Raw genomic sequence first — 15,673 nt, 5'->3', positions numbered from 1 at the left:
TGAACATACCCACAATGGGATAATGTTGCATCAATCAAACTACATTGAAAAGGTCTTGAAACGCTTTAATATGGATAAAGCGAACCCTTTAAGTAACCCAATGGTTGTTAGATCACTTAATGTCCAAAAAGACCCATTTCGTCCTTGTCAAAATAATGAAGAGATACTTGGTACTGAAGTACCATATCTTAATGCAATTGGAGCTCTTATGTATCTTGCTAATTGTACTCGACCTGATATTGCTTTCACAGTGAATTTGTTATTAGGGTTTAGTTCATCACCTACTAAGAGGCATTGGAATGGAATAAAACATATATTTCGTTATTTACGGGGAACTAGATTTAGGTCTATTTTTCCCAAAAAGCTCAAACAAAGAATTAGTTGGGTTTACAAATGCAGGTTATTTATCAGATCCACATAAAGCTAGATCTCAAACTAGATACGTGTTCACATATGGAGGCATTGCAATATCATGGCGTTCTCAAAAGTAAACTCTTGTTGCTACATCTTCAAATCATGCTGAGGTTATCGCACTACATGAAGCCAGTCGAGAATGTGTATGGTTGAGATTAGTAACACAACATATTTAAGAAAGTTGTGGTCTTTTGACCCTTAAAGATTCGACCATTTTATATGAAGATAATGTTGCATGTGTTGCTCAAATAAAAGAAGGTTACATCAAAAGCGATAGAACTAAGCACATTCCTCCTAAATTTTTCTCATTTACACAAGAACTTGAGAAAAGAAATGATCTAATTATACAATACATCACATCCAATGCGAATCTATCAGATCTTATCACAAAGTCACTTCCTACTACAATCTCAAAAAAATTGAGACATGGTATTGGAATGCATCATATACAAAATCTATTAGAAGTAACCGGTAATGTTATTGTGAGGGGGAGTTTATTCACCTGTACTCTTTTTCCCTTACTATGATAGTTTTTTTCCTATTGGGTTTTACTTAGTAAGGTTTTTTCGGAGTACATCAAAGGGGAGTGTTATGAATGACTACATAAGATAGATATGTAATATAAGAATAATATTCAACTTGTAGCAGTAATTACTCGTATATGTAAGAACAAAAACTCCTTTGGTAATGTCGGATCTAGAGTGGTGATATGCACACGTGTTGAATGTTACGGACGCATCAGCGTCTGATGACAGTGTTAACATGGATCGATCCTCTTAATAAATAAGATGTATTTTCGGAGCCGTTGAATCAAAATTGACTCGGCTAGATGAATATAGAAGAAAATCAAGAATGGAAAAAGCCCATTTCAACTGATACTTGACACATTCAAAGCTCAAAAGAACACTCGGACAAAGCTAAACGACAAAAACTCGCCGCTCCAACTCAGTTCGTCGGTCTCTAATGGCTTCTCCGCCCAGGTAACTAACTCTAAACTTATTTCTTTGTTGTTTGGTGTTGTTCTACACGCAACTTTGTATATCCACATGTATGCATTCGATGCTTTATATTGATAGATCATATTCATAGGTATTGGTATGCTCGGTGCTTTTCTGATCCGATTCGCAAATGCTTGTAGTGTTATTCGCTTTTAGGTATTAGTACATTTTTGGGTGAGGTTTGTTGTTGTGTTTTGAGTTTTTCTGTCTAATAATGAAAATGATTATTCGGGGATTTTCTAAAGTTTGCCTGTAACTTTATGGTTGGTAAATCTGTTTGCAACTCTAAAAGATTGAGGGAGAATGTAGATTTGATTAGCTTCATTGTGTTTAGTGAAAATTGCTCTAGGATATTTTTATTTTGAATGTCTACATCATGTTATTTATGATGTTCTTATGTGGTTTGAGTTCGTTTCATCTTACAGTTTTGGAAAGTCAAGGAGTGAAAGTAACAATACAGAACGAAAAAACCCACAAAGAACAGTTCTTGCCGTGGCACCTCTTAATAGTATGCCATATATTGGTCCACCGTTGCCACTTAGTTACAGTCCTCCATCAACAGCACCATCACCTGCAAGTGAGAATAAAAATGTGGAAAGGATTGGACCTGCCATTATATTTTTGTCTTCTTTCACAACAAAGGAGGACTGGGAGAATATTATGGCCACTAACAAAATTGGGGTTGCACTGACAGGAAGTGCTGCTGTCGGAAAAATTGGGCCAATTATAGGGTTAATGGACATTGGTGAATGTGAGGATTCTTACTTGTTTCGTGTTTCCCTTCCTGGAGTATCAAGGGATGAGAGTGAGTTCCTCTGTACTTCTTTAGCAAAAAAAAAAAAGAGTTTCTCTGTACTTTTGCAAGTGTCTTCCATTGTTTAGCAAACTGTTGTGGTTGAATATGTGTTCTCATGTGTTCTCTTGACATACATGTATGTGCCTTTACATCTGATAGAAGTCAGTTTTTTCTTGTACTTTTTAACCCAATAGAAATTTATTTGCTTGGTTTTATGAAAGTTTCAGTTTAGTCCATTTAACAATTTAAGTATCCGCTTGTCAATACCATTCGGTTTCATGTCACTAACAAAAATATTATCTTTAAATTACTTGCTAAGACAAAACCAAATGATTACCTTGATCCAATGCTATATGAGTAGGGTTCTGAGTAATGAAGTCTGATTGTTGATTTTGCAATTGCAGGAGAATTTAGTTGCGACATTGAACCTGATGGTAAAGTACAAATAAAGGGAGTGACCACTACTGGAGAGCAGATAGTGTGCAAGAACTCTCAAATCTTTCACATGCTGACACGGAACTTGTGCCCACCAGGACATTTCTCTATCTCCTTCCAGCTTCCTGGTCCAGTTGATGAGGAACAATTTTCTGGTTCTTTTGGGACTGATGGGATGTTGGAAGGCATTGTAAAGAAAAGGTAAATCAAAATGTAAATGATTTTCTTTGTGGTTAACAATAAGTTCAGCCAACAAGCTTTGCATTTTATGTAGTGAGGACTTCACATGAATAGATAGAACACGGTTTAAAGTGTTGTGGTCAGGTAGCTGACTGGAAGTTCTGATTGCTTCTGATTTTGAGGGAAGTAGCTTGACAGCTGTGCTAATTTTGGAGATATGGTAGGTTTAGCCAAGTTTATTGTGATGTTGAGGGCTTGTTATATTTTCTTGTATGTGCAAAGTTGGCAAATTTTGGAATTATGACGTTTTACTTTACCATTTCTTTCTTTACATTTGTAATCTTCTTCTTAACTTGTTATTTGATAAAAAAGGAAAAGTATATTAGATGGGGAAAAATTATAAAAGCTGATAAGTTATCATCTTCAATTATAGAGGATGACATAAGATTATTTAAAAGAAATCGTTAACAAACATTCCTATCTCTTAGAATATTGGAAAAAGTCAAAGCTTTAAACTCATGTCATGAGTCAATACTTCGTCTTTGGGATCTTATTAGGAATGAATCTATAACTTATTATGTTTCCTTTGGTGTAAACCTGTTCTGTTCGAGATTTTTGTTAGCAGTGAATTTTAGCACTATTCAGCCATTTACAATAAGTTGTGCTATTTTGTTCTCAATGAAAATGTCCTTTTGGCAGTATAATTTTGTTTGTACTGACACCTTATTATTGTTATAATTTTTCTTGTTCTCTTCGACAAAAAGCCTTAGAACCTATTCGGTTGGAGGGAACGGAAAGGAATCCATTTTTATTCCTTTTTTTTTTTTGTTTTCTTAGAAACTAGTGTTGGAATGCCATTCCAGTGGTATGGACTTTCCAACCATTTTGAGTGGCTATTTCATCCAAAAATAAAAGGAAAAGTCATTCTAATTTATGATAAAATAAATAAGTATATAAATCTTCTTCCATTCAATTTAATTACCATACTTATTTTCATCCTTAGTTCCCTGTTTTCATTAATCCCAACCAAACAGACCCTTAGTGTTGACAAAAGTTTTTCCCATGAATATTAGGCTATAATATGACAATACTACATTGTACAGTGTTTTCATATTTAAAGTAAATGTGTGGATTGGTTTTTTCACATTTATATGCTGCCAAGATAAATCAGCTATATTACGAATTGTGAAAAAAAGAAAGAAAAAATACAAGCTCTCCATGCAATTTCAGTCAGAAGAACATTTTCTTGGTTCAATTTTCTACCCCCTCTTTGACTTTTATCTAGAGTCAACTATATAGTAATTTAATGTATGTAATACTGATGATTAAGGAAAATGAGTAGTATTATGACTGTGTTATAGCTTTCTAATAAACCAATTGAAGAGATAGAGGTTTGGAAGAGATTCTAACTTTACTTGGATTTTTGGAGTAAAAGGAAGTAGTAAGTTAGCCTTCATATGTAGATTGCTAACCTTCATCTGTTCTGGCTCTGGCTAATTAGTCTTTGGTAGTTTATATGCTTGGGCAAGTTAGCAAGGTCACAATTCGGTCTAAATTTCAAACAACCAAAGAGTAGATGGAGGTTGCAAATGAAGAATTATAATAGAAACATAGTTATAAGCAGATTTGTGAAACAAAGTACAATTATATAACTGCGAATTGGGAATTATATAATGCTTGACTTATTGGACAGCCTTTTCAAGCTCATCCTTTCAGGCATGATCTTCTTAGGTGACGAGTAATATTAGACTTGCTTATATTTATAGTAATTGTAAAGATTTGTTTTCTTTCCATTTCTGTTGTAAGCTGAACAATATGATGCTTCTTATGGTTACTTAGCTTTTTTTACAAACTAAATGAAACGAATTTTACTCTGTTGTCAATAGGAGAAATTAAGGCTTATAGCAGTTCAGTTGTTCTTATATATTATATTTGTTCTCTTTCCATTTCAGTTGTTCTTCCATATCATTGTGCTCTTTGGGATTTTCATTGTCAATAACTTATATTATAAACTTTTCATATGATTGTAAAAGTAATTTGAACTTCAAGGCATCTTCAGTTCTGGATGTCTAATTGCAACTGCTCGGTATGATAATGATGTGCAATAGGACATCGTCAGTGAGTACATTTTGGCTTACTGAATATTTTGACTGCATATTAAGCATTCATATTTTTAGGTCTTGAAACCTATTTTTGTCACTCTGCTTTCGTCAGAATTACTGATATTTGATTTGACTTCTTTCATTGAGTCACACTGGATTAAAGATTCAGTTATTCATTTAGTTCAACAAGAAATTGCACTTGAGGTTTTTATTTGATTCAATGTCTAATAACTCAGGTGATTTTTTATGCCATTCTTAGGGTGTGGTAGGTGAGCTTAAACTAAGAGATAACTAGTTTATTTACTAGTTATATGCTAATTTTTCTTGGAGGAAATTGTATTATGCTATGATTTTATCTATCTATATATTTAAATATATGTATTTATATATATAAAGAAGATGTCTCTTAAAAATATTATATCAAAGAGTATATGGCTGTATATAGTGTGGTTTTTCCAGTGAAGGCCAGCAGTTTTATAGGAGACCCTTTTAACGGGGATAAAGAGCTGTTGAAGGATGTCTATATCATATTAACAAGAACATAGTTGCCTAAATAGTAAGGTTTGGCTTTTCTACCATAGTTGAGGCATGTATAATAATCTGGTGATACCTTTTACATACACATGCTAACAATACCAATTATGAAAATTCACGTTACCAAGCTCATTAGTTTTGTTCGAGAAACACATTGTTTATAAGGTGTCACATCACATCAGAAGTCAGTGCTATAAACAAGCCAAAAATGTGGAATTTGTTGCATCAGCATCCTATAAACACACATTTCTCAAGTAGAAATGATGAACTTTGTATACACGGCAAAGCACTACACTTTTTTTGAGTGCCATTGGATAACTGTCCACTTTAGTGGTCTGGATTTACCATTCATGCTCATAATTCTCGTTAAATGTATTTGGTATGGTATATATTTTTTTAGCACAAAATGTCACGAGATTTTAATATATATCAAATGTAGTTCCATATGTAAGTTTACCATTTATGGGACACTGCACAATGAAGTTCCCTACTATGTTATGTATGTTTACCATGTACAGGCCACCAACCCAACTCTAGGGTTACCAAGTTCACACCTCCCACACATGTTTGTATGTTAACGCGCCGGATGTTTATCAGAATCATGGTTTTTTCTCTGGTCGGTGAAATACATCTACAAATATTGTCTCGAGTTGAAGTACTGGGACTTATCTTCATTTTTTCTGCTATGAGAAAAATACTTGTCAATCACTAATAGTTTTTGCATGGTGGACTTTTTCCTCATGGCTTCTGAAGAGGGTGAAAATGAGGATGATAGTGATGATGAGGATAATGACAATGGTGTGGATAATGGCTGATGATGGCAACATCGGACAAATGATGAACCCAAAAATGGCACCGGGTGCAAGGACACCTTAAGTGAAAGGTTTGAAATGGATTAATCTTTTGAGTCCCAAGTGTTGCAAATTTCATTCCTTTTTCTGAAGTGAATTCTGTTAGAATGTTGTCCTTAAATTGATTGTTTTGCTTCCAATTCGACAAGGTTCTTATTTATCTGCAGCATTAGATCCTATCATTTTGACTTATTGATAGAACCTATGTTTATGTTTTCTTACGTACCTAATAATCATTGTAGGAGAAGTATTGTCCCTGCCCTTGTAAAAAAAATACATATTTTATGAATATTTAATTTCATGGTCTCCTTGTCATCAACTAATTAATTCACACATTCTTTCTTTTCTTTTTTTAGTTGACTGAAGATGTTGAAGAGGCACAGGTGTCTGGTGATGTTGTGTGATATTTCTTCCCACGCCCCTTCAGATAGGTCTGGTTTTCCTGAAACTGTTAACTCAACAAAGAAGGGGTCAAACTCCTGTTCGTTCTCTAGTGTTGCACAATCAGGGATCTAAAGGAAAAAGTTTGAACATGAGGTTGCCATATGGATTTGTGGTGGTTCATGGGAAAATTACATTTTCAAATGCTCAGATCTTGGAGGACAAAAACGTTGTGGCATTTACAGTTCTTGCCAGACACCAGACATGGTAATAACAGGCTGCGATTCTTTGAAAATTTTGTTCTCTGGATCAAAGTAGAAAAATAATGTACAAAGATTTGTGTATTTATTCTAAATTTTCAATGATAAATATAGAAATTATTTCAACTATATTTTCATTGTTATTTTGAAGAAGCTTAAGCTAGCGAGCCTTTGTTTCCCACTGTCAACCTTATGGTCTTCATACCAAAATTCCTGAAGAAATTTTTCTTAAATTTGGGAATGACAAGTCATATCCATTCAAATGCTATAGGAAGTCAAGTTTGAAAATGATAAACAAATCTCCTGAAGATATTCAAAGGAAAAATAATTGAAAGCTATTAGAAGGTTGATAACTGATGTAGTTATCGTCAGCCAATGTAGCTGTTTCAGCTCAGCCATGGTTTTGCATTTTTCCAATTGGAGCAAAACTCAAAGGGTACATATAAATAGACTGCTCTGTAATGGTCTCAAAATGGGGCAACAATCATCTGTCTAAGCTAATTGAATCTTTATCATACCTAACAATGTTATCTCAAACGAAAACTGAAGGAAGAATTTGGTACGATACAAGCTTATGTTTTAGTTAATTTGATACTCTTAATTGAACCGCATTTGGTACAGTTATTTTGCTTTCTGCGATTATCATTTCTGCAATTAGTCAATAAAATTCTTTACTGATACTACTGATAATTTTCGGTAATAAACTGGAGATATAGAAGTGATAATTTTAACCTAATCCTTGGCTGCGATTGTGAGCCAGAAAGATTGACAGTTAAAAATTATCTTGTTGAAATTGCACAATTTATATGTTAGGAAAGCATTGCAAGTAATTAACTGTGTTAAGATACATATGATTCAAAATGTTATACAATAATCTGTTGAAACTGAATCTAATTGGTTCTTCTTTTGTTAACAAATATGGCTCTGTTTATTATCCCTGTTTGTTTGGTTTTGATAATGTAGAATATTGATGTTTCTAAATTAAATGTTTTAATGGTAGAGAATGTTTGGCTTGTGTTTCAGGAGTTGAGCCATGGTCCTTTGAAGTTTGAACAGCATCTGGGGCAAGCTGTATTTGTCCCAGCTGGGTGTCCTTTTCAAGTACGAAATCTTCAGGTAAGTGGGTGTGATGTGGTGGTTTTTATAATGTTAAAAATAAAATTCTATGCAGCATTTTACTGGGATTGTGAAAGTTTATACCAGAAACTTAATTTCACTTTTGACTGCCTGAGCCTCCTTCATTAGAATAGACTAAATTTTTAGTTCTTCAAAACTTGTTCATGCTATAGGAATTCACATCTTACAAGGTTATTTTAACTCTCCAGTCTATGTTTACTTTGTCTGAGATCTTTTGATTATGTTTTAACTCTCCAGTCCATGTTTGCTTGGTCTGAGATCTTTTGATTACCTACACTAATTTTTGTGTGTTTTTCTCAGTCCAATGTTCAGTTAGGACTTGATTTCTTATCTCCCGAAAGCCTGGGGGAGGCTGTAAAATTAGCTGAAGAAATTCGCTGTCTTCCGAATGAGCACGAAGCAAAACTTCAAGTATTGGTGGTCAGAAAATGATATTTTCTGTGCCTTATTTTTATATGCTCTCTACCTTTTTTATGTTTTCTTTTTTGACGCGCCTTTAATTTTGTGTCTGGATAAGATGTATGTCTGATTACTGAGCTTTTTAATTCAGGTAGGGAAGATATAACTTTATGCTGCTAGTGCAGCTATTAAAGAAGTCCAGAAACTGGTGCTTGATCCCAAGTAAGAATTTTTTTAACATTCTGTTGCTGATTTCTTAAAACACTTAATCTATTAACTGGGCAAATTTTGCTTTGTGCCTCTTTGCAGGCTTGGCTTGTTTCTGATAACTTAGAGAAAATGATCAAGCGAAGGCAGATAGCTTGTGCTTGAATTAGTCTATATATGTACCTAGTCACACACTTGAAAATATAGGAAGATTCAAGTCACCCTGATGGCCATGAGGCTCGGATTTATATTCAATATGTAAATTTAGTCATGTATAAATCTAATTTTTTGCACTCACAAAGTTAGGTGTTGGTACCTCATAGTCATCTCAAGAAAAACAATCTGTCAAATCAATTTATATACTAGAATGTGCTTCTTTTTGTTTTTTTTTTGTTCTTGTTTACATAGGATAGCCGTTTCATTCTTAAACAAGCAATAATGAAAAATTATTGGGGACCTAGAGACCATTGTTTGTAGGCAAAATGGCAGAACAGTATTAAAGCAAAGCAAAGTTATTCGTAGTATCAAGAGGTCAGACTAAAAGGATTGAGCAATTCTCTGAAATTCTAACTTCACTTCCGGCCAAGCAGATTCCGGTGCCTGAGCATTCAGAGTAAACAATCTACCATTCCGAACACAACAAACCGCAACATTATGCCTGCGAAACGAAGGACTCTCGACCCTGAATTCCAGCTCATAGTAAGCTATATTTCTTAACGAATCCTCTCTCAAATTCGACTTTACCGAAGTTCCTTTCACTTCAGGTCGTTTACCAGATCCTGTGATGGTTCTAACTATAGTTTCTCCAACCTCATTCGGTCTTCCAAATGCCTCAATTCTGTGAACAAACAACACAAAATACATACAAGTTTTATCCGACACATTATAACAAATGAACATGCATACAAGTTTGTATATTGTGAGAGAGAGAGAGAGAGAGAGAGAGAGAGAGAGAGAGAGAGAGAGAGAGAGAGAGAGAGAGAGAGAGAGAGAGAGAGAGAGAGGGGTGTACTTGAAATCAAGAGAAACTGGTGAAACAATAACGCTAACATTAAGCTCGCCGGTGGTACCAGGAGGCCCAAATGCAACAACAGGCTCATTAACATTGCTAAGTCCTCGACTGGTATTCAATGAAGGAGGATCAAGACCAAGTGATCTTTCCAACTCTTTTCTCTCTGCTGCTCTGTATAACAGTCTCTGATCTCCAACCCATGTTGCTGGGTATATGAATTCTGTCCCGTCGTTCGTTACTCGTTATTAAAACAATCAACAACTTTAAAATATTGCCAAATTGATTAAAAGAAAAAACAGTACTTGTTAAAGAAAGAAAGGGTTACTAACCAAATCCTTCATTGCTACCGTGAAATGAAGCAATGAATCCATATTAGTACTTACCGATTCTAGTACTTAAAATTATTCAAATTTGGTTGATATACTCTTGAATTGAAGAATTAATACAGATGAAGAAAATTACAGAAAAAATTGGAATCATCATTTCATTCATGGTGATTGTGTATTAGTAGGTATGAAAATAAAACATGTTTGAAAAACACAATAGCAGCTTTTCCTAAAATGCTCTTCCGGTTTTTCTTCTTCTTCTTTTTCCTCCTGTTCTTACATTCTCTAGCAATGAAGATGGAGGGCTTATCTTGCCGACCCATTTTTGCAACTCTTCTCTCCTAAAAGTCAGACCCACCAAAAAACTCCATAGACAAAAACACCCCAAAACCCACCCTTGAATTCCTCCATTCTTTTCACAAAAATGAACCATAGCAACACCCAAAGGACCAAAACCCATACCCCACCAAACCGCATTGCTCTCAATTTCCCTCCCAAACACAAAACCCAATCCACAAATCAGCAGAAACCCGTACAACCATAGCTTTCTCTTTCGTTTCTTCCGCCGCCCATCAAAACCTCCCCATCCAAAACCCCTCCAGAACCCTAACCCTCCACCCCCACCACTTCCATTTCCGCCGGCGAATTCTTCAAGAACCAAATCCAAGGGTTCTGGTAAGATCTTGAGGTTGGAAGCGATGACGGCCAATAAATTGAGCATGAATCTTGTCGTTTTTTGGGAGCCAATTTTCCTTCTCCTTTTTCTAGCACAGAAGAAGTTTTGGATCTGTTTTTGAAGTGAATGCGAAAGGGTAAGGCCAAAAGTGGGGGTTGTTGATCCAAATATGGAGATGTGAACTGAAGCCACATTTGATTGATCAATTTGGGTGAAGCATAGAGAGCGTGGTGAGAGGAGGATTGGGGTTTCGACATTGAGTGTCTTTATCATCTCCTCCTCGTCCTCCTCCGCTTGATGCTTGCTGGACTTTGCTTTGCTCTGGAAACAATAATAACAAAAGTGGCCGTTTGAAATTTGTCAGTTTGATTTGTAATCTCACTTTGTCCTGTGTTGATGATGTCATACCCGTTAGATTAAGATCCAACGGTCTCATTTAGTTCTACCACTTGATATCATTTAAAAGACATTGCTACCCCTGTTACGTATAAATGCCGTCAGCTTTTAGTTCGTAATTCGTTTGGCCCCTTGCCCCGGTATATTATGCATGGGTTTAAGAAAGTCCGGCCATCGTCTAGTGTGGTGGTCTTCCGGAGTGAAATTATTTTGTGGTGTGGTGTTTAGTCACTCAAGCTTGCGATTATTTGGTGGAACTTATACGTTTGGGAGGGCATGTTTTTACAATCCATAGTTTGTCATGAGTTTACAAAAAAAATAATCTCTATGGCTCAGGCTTTAAACAGCGAGTTTGTATATAAATAATAATCTTTTAAAAGTTTACTGAATGAGTGAATGAATATTTGGTGGAACTTATACTTTTGGGAGGGCATGTTTTTATAATTTTTTTTGGTTTATCATAGTTTGTAGTCCTGGAGTTTTAACCTTTGTTTTTCCCACATAAAACAAATTTATAATAAAATAAAATCATAGTGTCCTGGAGATCGACACTCTATGATTCTTGTGAATGTTATGTTGTATTAGGGTGTTCTACATGATTTTTTTTTTTTTTGAAAAACGCGTAATCATTTAATTAAATAAATATAGTTAGACCTCCTGGTCATTACATAAAAGGTTCTCCGGTATCGAAGAAACCGGAATAATACCATACAACTTGTTAACAAAAGCCCAATTAGCTACATTATGGGCCACAAAATTACAAGTTCTACGAGCATACACAAAGTTACAACAAATAAAAGAGGGAGATGACTTAGTACAAAAGGAGATATAGTTCTCAATCGCCCAATGAGACTCCATCCCATTTAAAGCGTTGATGACTACTCTCGAGTCACTCTCCACCAAAACAAACTGAAAATTAGCCTCCAGAGCCATCGAAACCGCTGCACAACAAGCCGCTGCTTCTCCACATAGAGCATCCGAGAAATCCAACCTAGCCGTGTAAACTCGAACCACCTTACCCAGATGGTTTCTAGCTACCACCGCTGTACACATACTGTCTAAGCCCACCCTGACATCACAATTCAGTTTAACCCATTCCTGAGGAGGCGCCCTCCAGGTCTCACTCAAAGATGGTGCAGGGGAAGGCAAGAAAGTATCATGAAGCTCTGCATAAGAATTACAAATCTGGTCAATACATTTCATAACATTCAGACGAGAATTGTTATGAATTAAATCATTTCGCACTCTCCAGATAGTTTCAACAACAATCGACGCATACAGGAAAACTGCTTCCACATGGATCCCCCTAGACTTGAGATTCCATATAAACTTGACCCAGTCCCAAACCCGAATCCCGTTATTACAGACAGGATAGATGCCCCAAGGTGAAGATCGCCATAAATGCATCGCCACCTCGCAAGACAAGAACAGATGTTCCATGGATTCCTCCCCTAATCCACAAAGAGGGCAGCAAGTTTCCTTAATGTGGAACCGTCTACCAATTACAGATCCAATAGGGAGCGCATTAGAAAGGATGCACCACCATAGGATCTTTTGCCTTTCCAAAATTTTACTATTCCACAATTTGTTCCATAGTGACGGAGCTACCTCACATTGATGAGCCCTAGCCAGGGCTTGAGACAGATAAGCCGATTTGCTTGAGAATTGTCCATTTTTTTCCAGAGTCCAAACCCATCTATCTTCCCCAATGCCGAAGGGTTTACCACCTTTAACTATTGCAGTCACCGTTTCGTTATCAAACAGGCCATTTAGCTTTGGGATCTCCCAATCACCATTTGCAAGTAGTAGGTCAGCAACATATTGATCATTGGTTATTACCCCTCCTTTAGGTTTCGGGGTAAAACCTTTTAGATGAGGAATCCAAGGGTCCCTCCAGATGCTCATCGCCCTGCCATTTGTTACAACTTTACACGCCCCCCCCCCCCCATAATATAGAAACGGCTTTCACGACATTTTTCCAGAACCAGGAATCGGAATTCTTGTAGCGACAATTGAGAAAATCCTTCTCTTTTAGATATTTGGCTTCCAAAATTTTGCTACATAACGATTGGGAGCCCTTTAACAAATTCCAACCCCACTTAGCAAGGAATGCCAGATTCATCTCCTTTGTTTTCCTAAATCCTAGACCACCCAAGGATTTAGGGAGGCACAACTTGTCCCACACTTTCAAATGAAGACCACGATTTCCTTTTTCAAAACCCCACCAAAAATCCCTGACTAAACCATCTATTCTAGTGACCATACGGCTCGAGAGTTTGGTGGTTTGCATCGCATAGATAGGCATCGACAATCCTACAGACTTGATAAGAGTAGCTCGACCTGCCTTTGACAACGTTTTAGCCATCCAACCCTGCAATTTAGAGGTGAGATTATCCAAGATGAAATTAAAGTCAGCATCCTTCTGTCTAGATCTGAACAGGGGTAGACCCAGATAATTTATAGCACCTTCTGGAGAATTTATTCCCAATGCTTCCTTAATTCCTCTCCTCATACCGACAGGGGTATTATTACTGAAGAAAATAGACGTTTTTAGTTTATTCACTTTCTGGCCAGAGCAAGAGCAGAACCTGTCCAAGCAATTCCAAACATTGCTAGCTTCATTTATGTTGGCCCTACCCACCAGGATAAGGTCATCTGCAAAGAAAAGATGGGTAATTATCGGCCCACCCCTACACAACTTAATTCCATGGATATTGCCCTTCCCAAGAGCCTCTTCCAAGAGCCTCGAGAAAATCTCAGTAGCACAGATAAATAAGTAAGGGGAGAGGCGATCTCCCTGACGGAGACCACACGACGGTATGATTTTTCCAACGAGGCCCCCATCAAACAAATGTTGAGAGTGGTAGTGGAGATGCATTGCGAAATCCAAGAGCGCAACTTCTGAGGGAATCCCACACACTTCATAACATGGTCAATAAACCTCCAGCTAAGCCTGTCATAAGCTTTAACAAGATCAATCTTAATTGCAAAAAAACCTTCTCTACCTTTCTTTCGTTTGAACGAGTGGCTAATCTCTTGAACAATCACATTATTATCTTGAATATTCCTACCCGGAACAAACGCAGCTTGAGTAGGGCAAATAATAGAAGGCAGAACTGGTTTGATTCTATTTGCAATTATTTTAGATATAACCTTGTAAACAACATTACAAAGTGATATGGGTCTGAATTGACTCGGTCTTTTCGGATTCTGGACCTTCGGGATAAGAACTACATTTGTAGTATTTATTCCTTTGTGCATATGACCATTCCTGAAGAAGTCAGACACTGCTTCACAGAAATCCTCTCCCACGGACTCCCAATAATGTTTGAAAAAAAGTACTGACATGCCATTCGGCCCAGGAGCCTTATGGCTATTCATAGCAAACAGAGTACTTTTTATTTCATCCGGGGATGGATAGAGAAGGGTGCCCTCCTGCCCCTCTTGGGAAAGTCTCTCTTGAAACAAACCCCTACAATCCAAGTTCTGGTTAAGCCCGGAGCCCTCAAAGATACCTTTAAAATAATCAGTAAATTCAAGGGCAATAGCGTCTCTGTCAGTGAGCCAGACATTATGCTTGTTCATTATACTTTCAATGGCATTTCTCCTTCCTCTTATTGCTGCCGAGAGGAAAAAGAATTTCGAGCATCTATCACCTTGCTTGAGCCAAGAGTTCCTAGCTCGTTGCTTCCAATAAAGCGCTTTCCGGGTCAACATTTCGTTCAGAGATTTCCTAATTTCACATTCCTTATTCCAGTCCCGGGCCCCCACCGGAAGCCTCTGGATGATATCCAATTTTTTCTCCAGGTCTTTAATAACCTAGTCAATCCTACCAAACTGCGTTCTATTCCACTTAAGAAGAGCAATCCTAGTAGCTCCCAGCTTTTTAAATACTCGGGCCGGAGCCCAAGAATGATCTATCGAACCCCAAGCATTGGCCACTACAAGTTTGCTTCTGACATCCCTCATCGAACCCTCCTCAAACTTGAAAAATCTCTTAAAGGTAGGGGGAGGACCACTAGTATCCAAGAAAAGAGGTCTATGATCCGAGTTGCTTGTATGCGAAGAGCGAATAACAGCTTTAGGAAACAGTTGTATCCAAGCTCCATTTATAATCCCTTTATCAAGAGCAGATTTCACGTGACTACCCCCCGACCTGTGGTTATCCCAAGTCATCTTATCCCCTTGTATACACAGATTGATCAGCCCTCTAGAGTCAACCAGATTGGATATGAACGGGATAAAAGGGTCCCTTCCTGAAGAGCCTTCTCTTTCAGAGTTGTTAAGAACAAAATTGGTATCTCCTACAATTAGCCACGGGCCCCCAAACCTATCTCCAAGGTTCATAAGATCCGCCTAAAACTTTTTATTAGCGTGAAGGTAAGGGGGTCCATACACACACGAGAGGAGCCACGGATTGGAGGGGGGATCCGAGTAAACAATGCCAGAAATATGATTACGAGAACAAGCAATACATTCAAAACTAAAACCCACTTTCCAAGCGAAAATAATACCTCCAGCAATACCAATAGATGGTACAATGATATTAAAATAAAAGTGGAGGGATTC

The 15,673-nt window shown here is 37.0% G+C and overlaps 5 protein-coding genes across 10 annotated transcripts; 1 reads left to right on the top strand and 4 right to left on the bottom strand.

Annotated features, from left to right (window-relative positions):
* The first annotated feature begins 898 nt into the window (after nucleotides 1–898).
* LOC115719230 (alpha-crystallin domain-containing protein 22.3) lies at nucleotides 899–9,075 on the top strand. Of its 6 annotated transcripts, XR_009686389.1 has the most exons (9): nucleotides 992–1,394; nucleotides 1,838–2,217; nucleotides 2,613–2,844; nucleotides 2,918–3,043; nucleotides 6,213–6,342; nucleotides 6,667–7,510; nucleotides 7,975–8,067; nucleotides 8,389–8,709; nucleotides 8,797–9,075. XR_009686389.1 is itself a non-coding variant. In XM_061110864.1 (4 exons), exons 1-4 carry the CDS (start codon nucleotides 1,378–1,380, stop codon nucleotides 2,931–2,933), a joined length of 645 nt encoding a protein of 214 aa, XP_060966847.1. In that variant the 5' UTR covers nucleotides 993–1,377; the 3' UTR covers nucleotides 2,934–3,220. The 6 variants fall into 6 exon arrangements, 2 of the variants coding, with proteins under 2 accessions (XP_060966847.1, XP_060966848.1); XR_009686390.1 differs by lacking the exon at nucleotides 2,918–3,043 and having other exon boundaries at nucleotides 991–1,394; XR_009686392.1 differs by having other exon boundaries at nucleotides 998–1,394; nucleotides 2,613–3,043.
* On the bottom strand, nucleotides 9,049–10,077 carry LOC115720056 (psbP domain-containing protein 7, chloroplastic). Its single transcript, XM_061109592.1, has 3 exons — nucleotides 10,036–10,077; nucleotides 9,707–9,948; nucleotides 9,049–9,532 (listed from the first exon to the last, which is right to left on the bottom strand). The coding sequence occupies exons 1-3, from the start codon at nucleotides 10,075–10,077 to the stop codon at nucleotides 9,232–9,234; spliced, it is 585 nt and encodes a 194-aa protein (XP_060965575.1). The 3' UTR covers nucleotides 9,049–9,231.
* LOC115719229 (uncharacterized) lies at nucleotides 10,026–11,163 on the bottom strand. The gene has a single exon (XM_030648183.2). The coding sequence runs from the start codon at nucleotides 10,979–10,981 to the stop codon at nucleotides 10,262–10,264; it is 720 nt and encodes a 239-aa protein (XP_030504043.2). The 5' UTR covers nucleotides 10,982–11,163; the 3' UTR covers nucleotides 10,026–10,261.
* A 589-nt stretch (nucleotides 11,164–11,752) lies between these two features.
* Nucleotides 11,753–13,009, bottom strand: LOC133034497 (uncharacterized). Its single transcript, XM_061109591.1, has one exon. It carries the CDS (start codon nucleotides 13,007–13,009, stop codon nucleotides 11,753–11,755), a length of 1,257 nt encoding a protein of 418 aa, XP_060965574.1.
* A 1,914-nt stretch (nucleotides 13,010–14,923) lies between these two features.
* LOC133034496 (uncharacterized) lies at nucleotides 14,924–15,451 on the bottom strand. The gene has a single exon (XM_061109590.1). The coding sequence runs from the start codon at nucleotides 15,449–15,451 to the stop codon at nucleotides 14,924–14,926; it is 528 nt and encodes a 175-aa protein (XP_060965573.1).
* Between the last annotated feature and the right edge of the window lie 222 nt (nucleotides 15,452–15,673).

The sequence above is a fragment of the Cannabis sativa genome, chromosome 2 (genome assembly GCF_029168945.1).
Source record: "Cannabis sativa cultivar Pink pepper isolate KNU-18-1 chromosome 2, ASM2916894v1, whole genome shotgun sequence".
NCBI classification, from domain to species: domain Eukaryota; kingdom Viridiplantae; phylum Streptophyta; class Magnoliopsida; order Rosales; family Cannabaceae; genus Cannabis; species Cannabis sativa.
Note: the sequence above shows the minus strand (reverse complement) of the source record. Positions and strands in the feature narration are given on the sequence as shown.

Coding starts and splice junctions, on each gene's coding strand:
- LOC115719230 (XM_061110864.1), top strand. Junction 2,218..2,612: donor TGGAGTATCAAGGGATGAGA/GTGAGTTCCTCT, acceptor TTGCAATTGCAG/GAGAATTTAGTTGCGACATT.
- LOC115720056 (XM_061109592.1), bottom strand. CDS start 10,077: ATGGATTCATTGCTTCATTTCACGGTAGCAATGAAGGATTTG. Junction 9,949..10,035: donor CGGTAGCAATGAAGGATTTG/GTTAGTAACCCT, acceptor TTGTTTTAATAA/CGAGTAACGAACGACGGGAC. Junction 9,533..9,706: donor CCAGTTTCTCTTGATTTCAA/GTACACCCCTCT, acceptor GTTTGTTCACAG/AATTGAGGCATTTGGAAGAC.
- LOC115719229 (XM_030648183.2), bottom strand. CDS start 10,981: ATGATAAAGACACTCAATGTCGAAACCCCAATCCTCCTCTCACCACGC.
- LOC133034497 (XM_061109591.1), bottom strand. CDS start 13,009: ATGAGCATCTGGAGGGACCCTTGGATTCCTCATCTAAAAGGTTTTACC.
- LOC133034496 (XM_061109590.1), bottom strand. CDS start 15,451: ATGAACCTTGGAGATAGGTTTGGGGGCCCGTGGCTAATTGTAGGAGAT.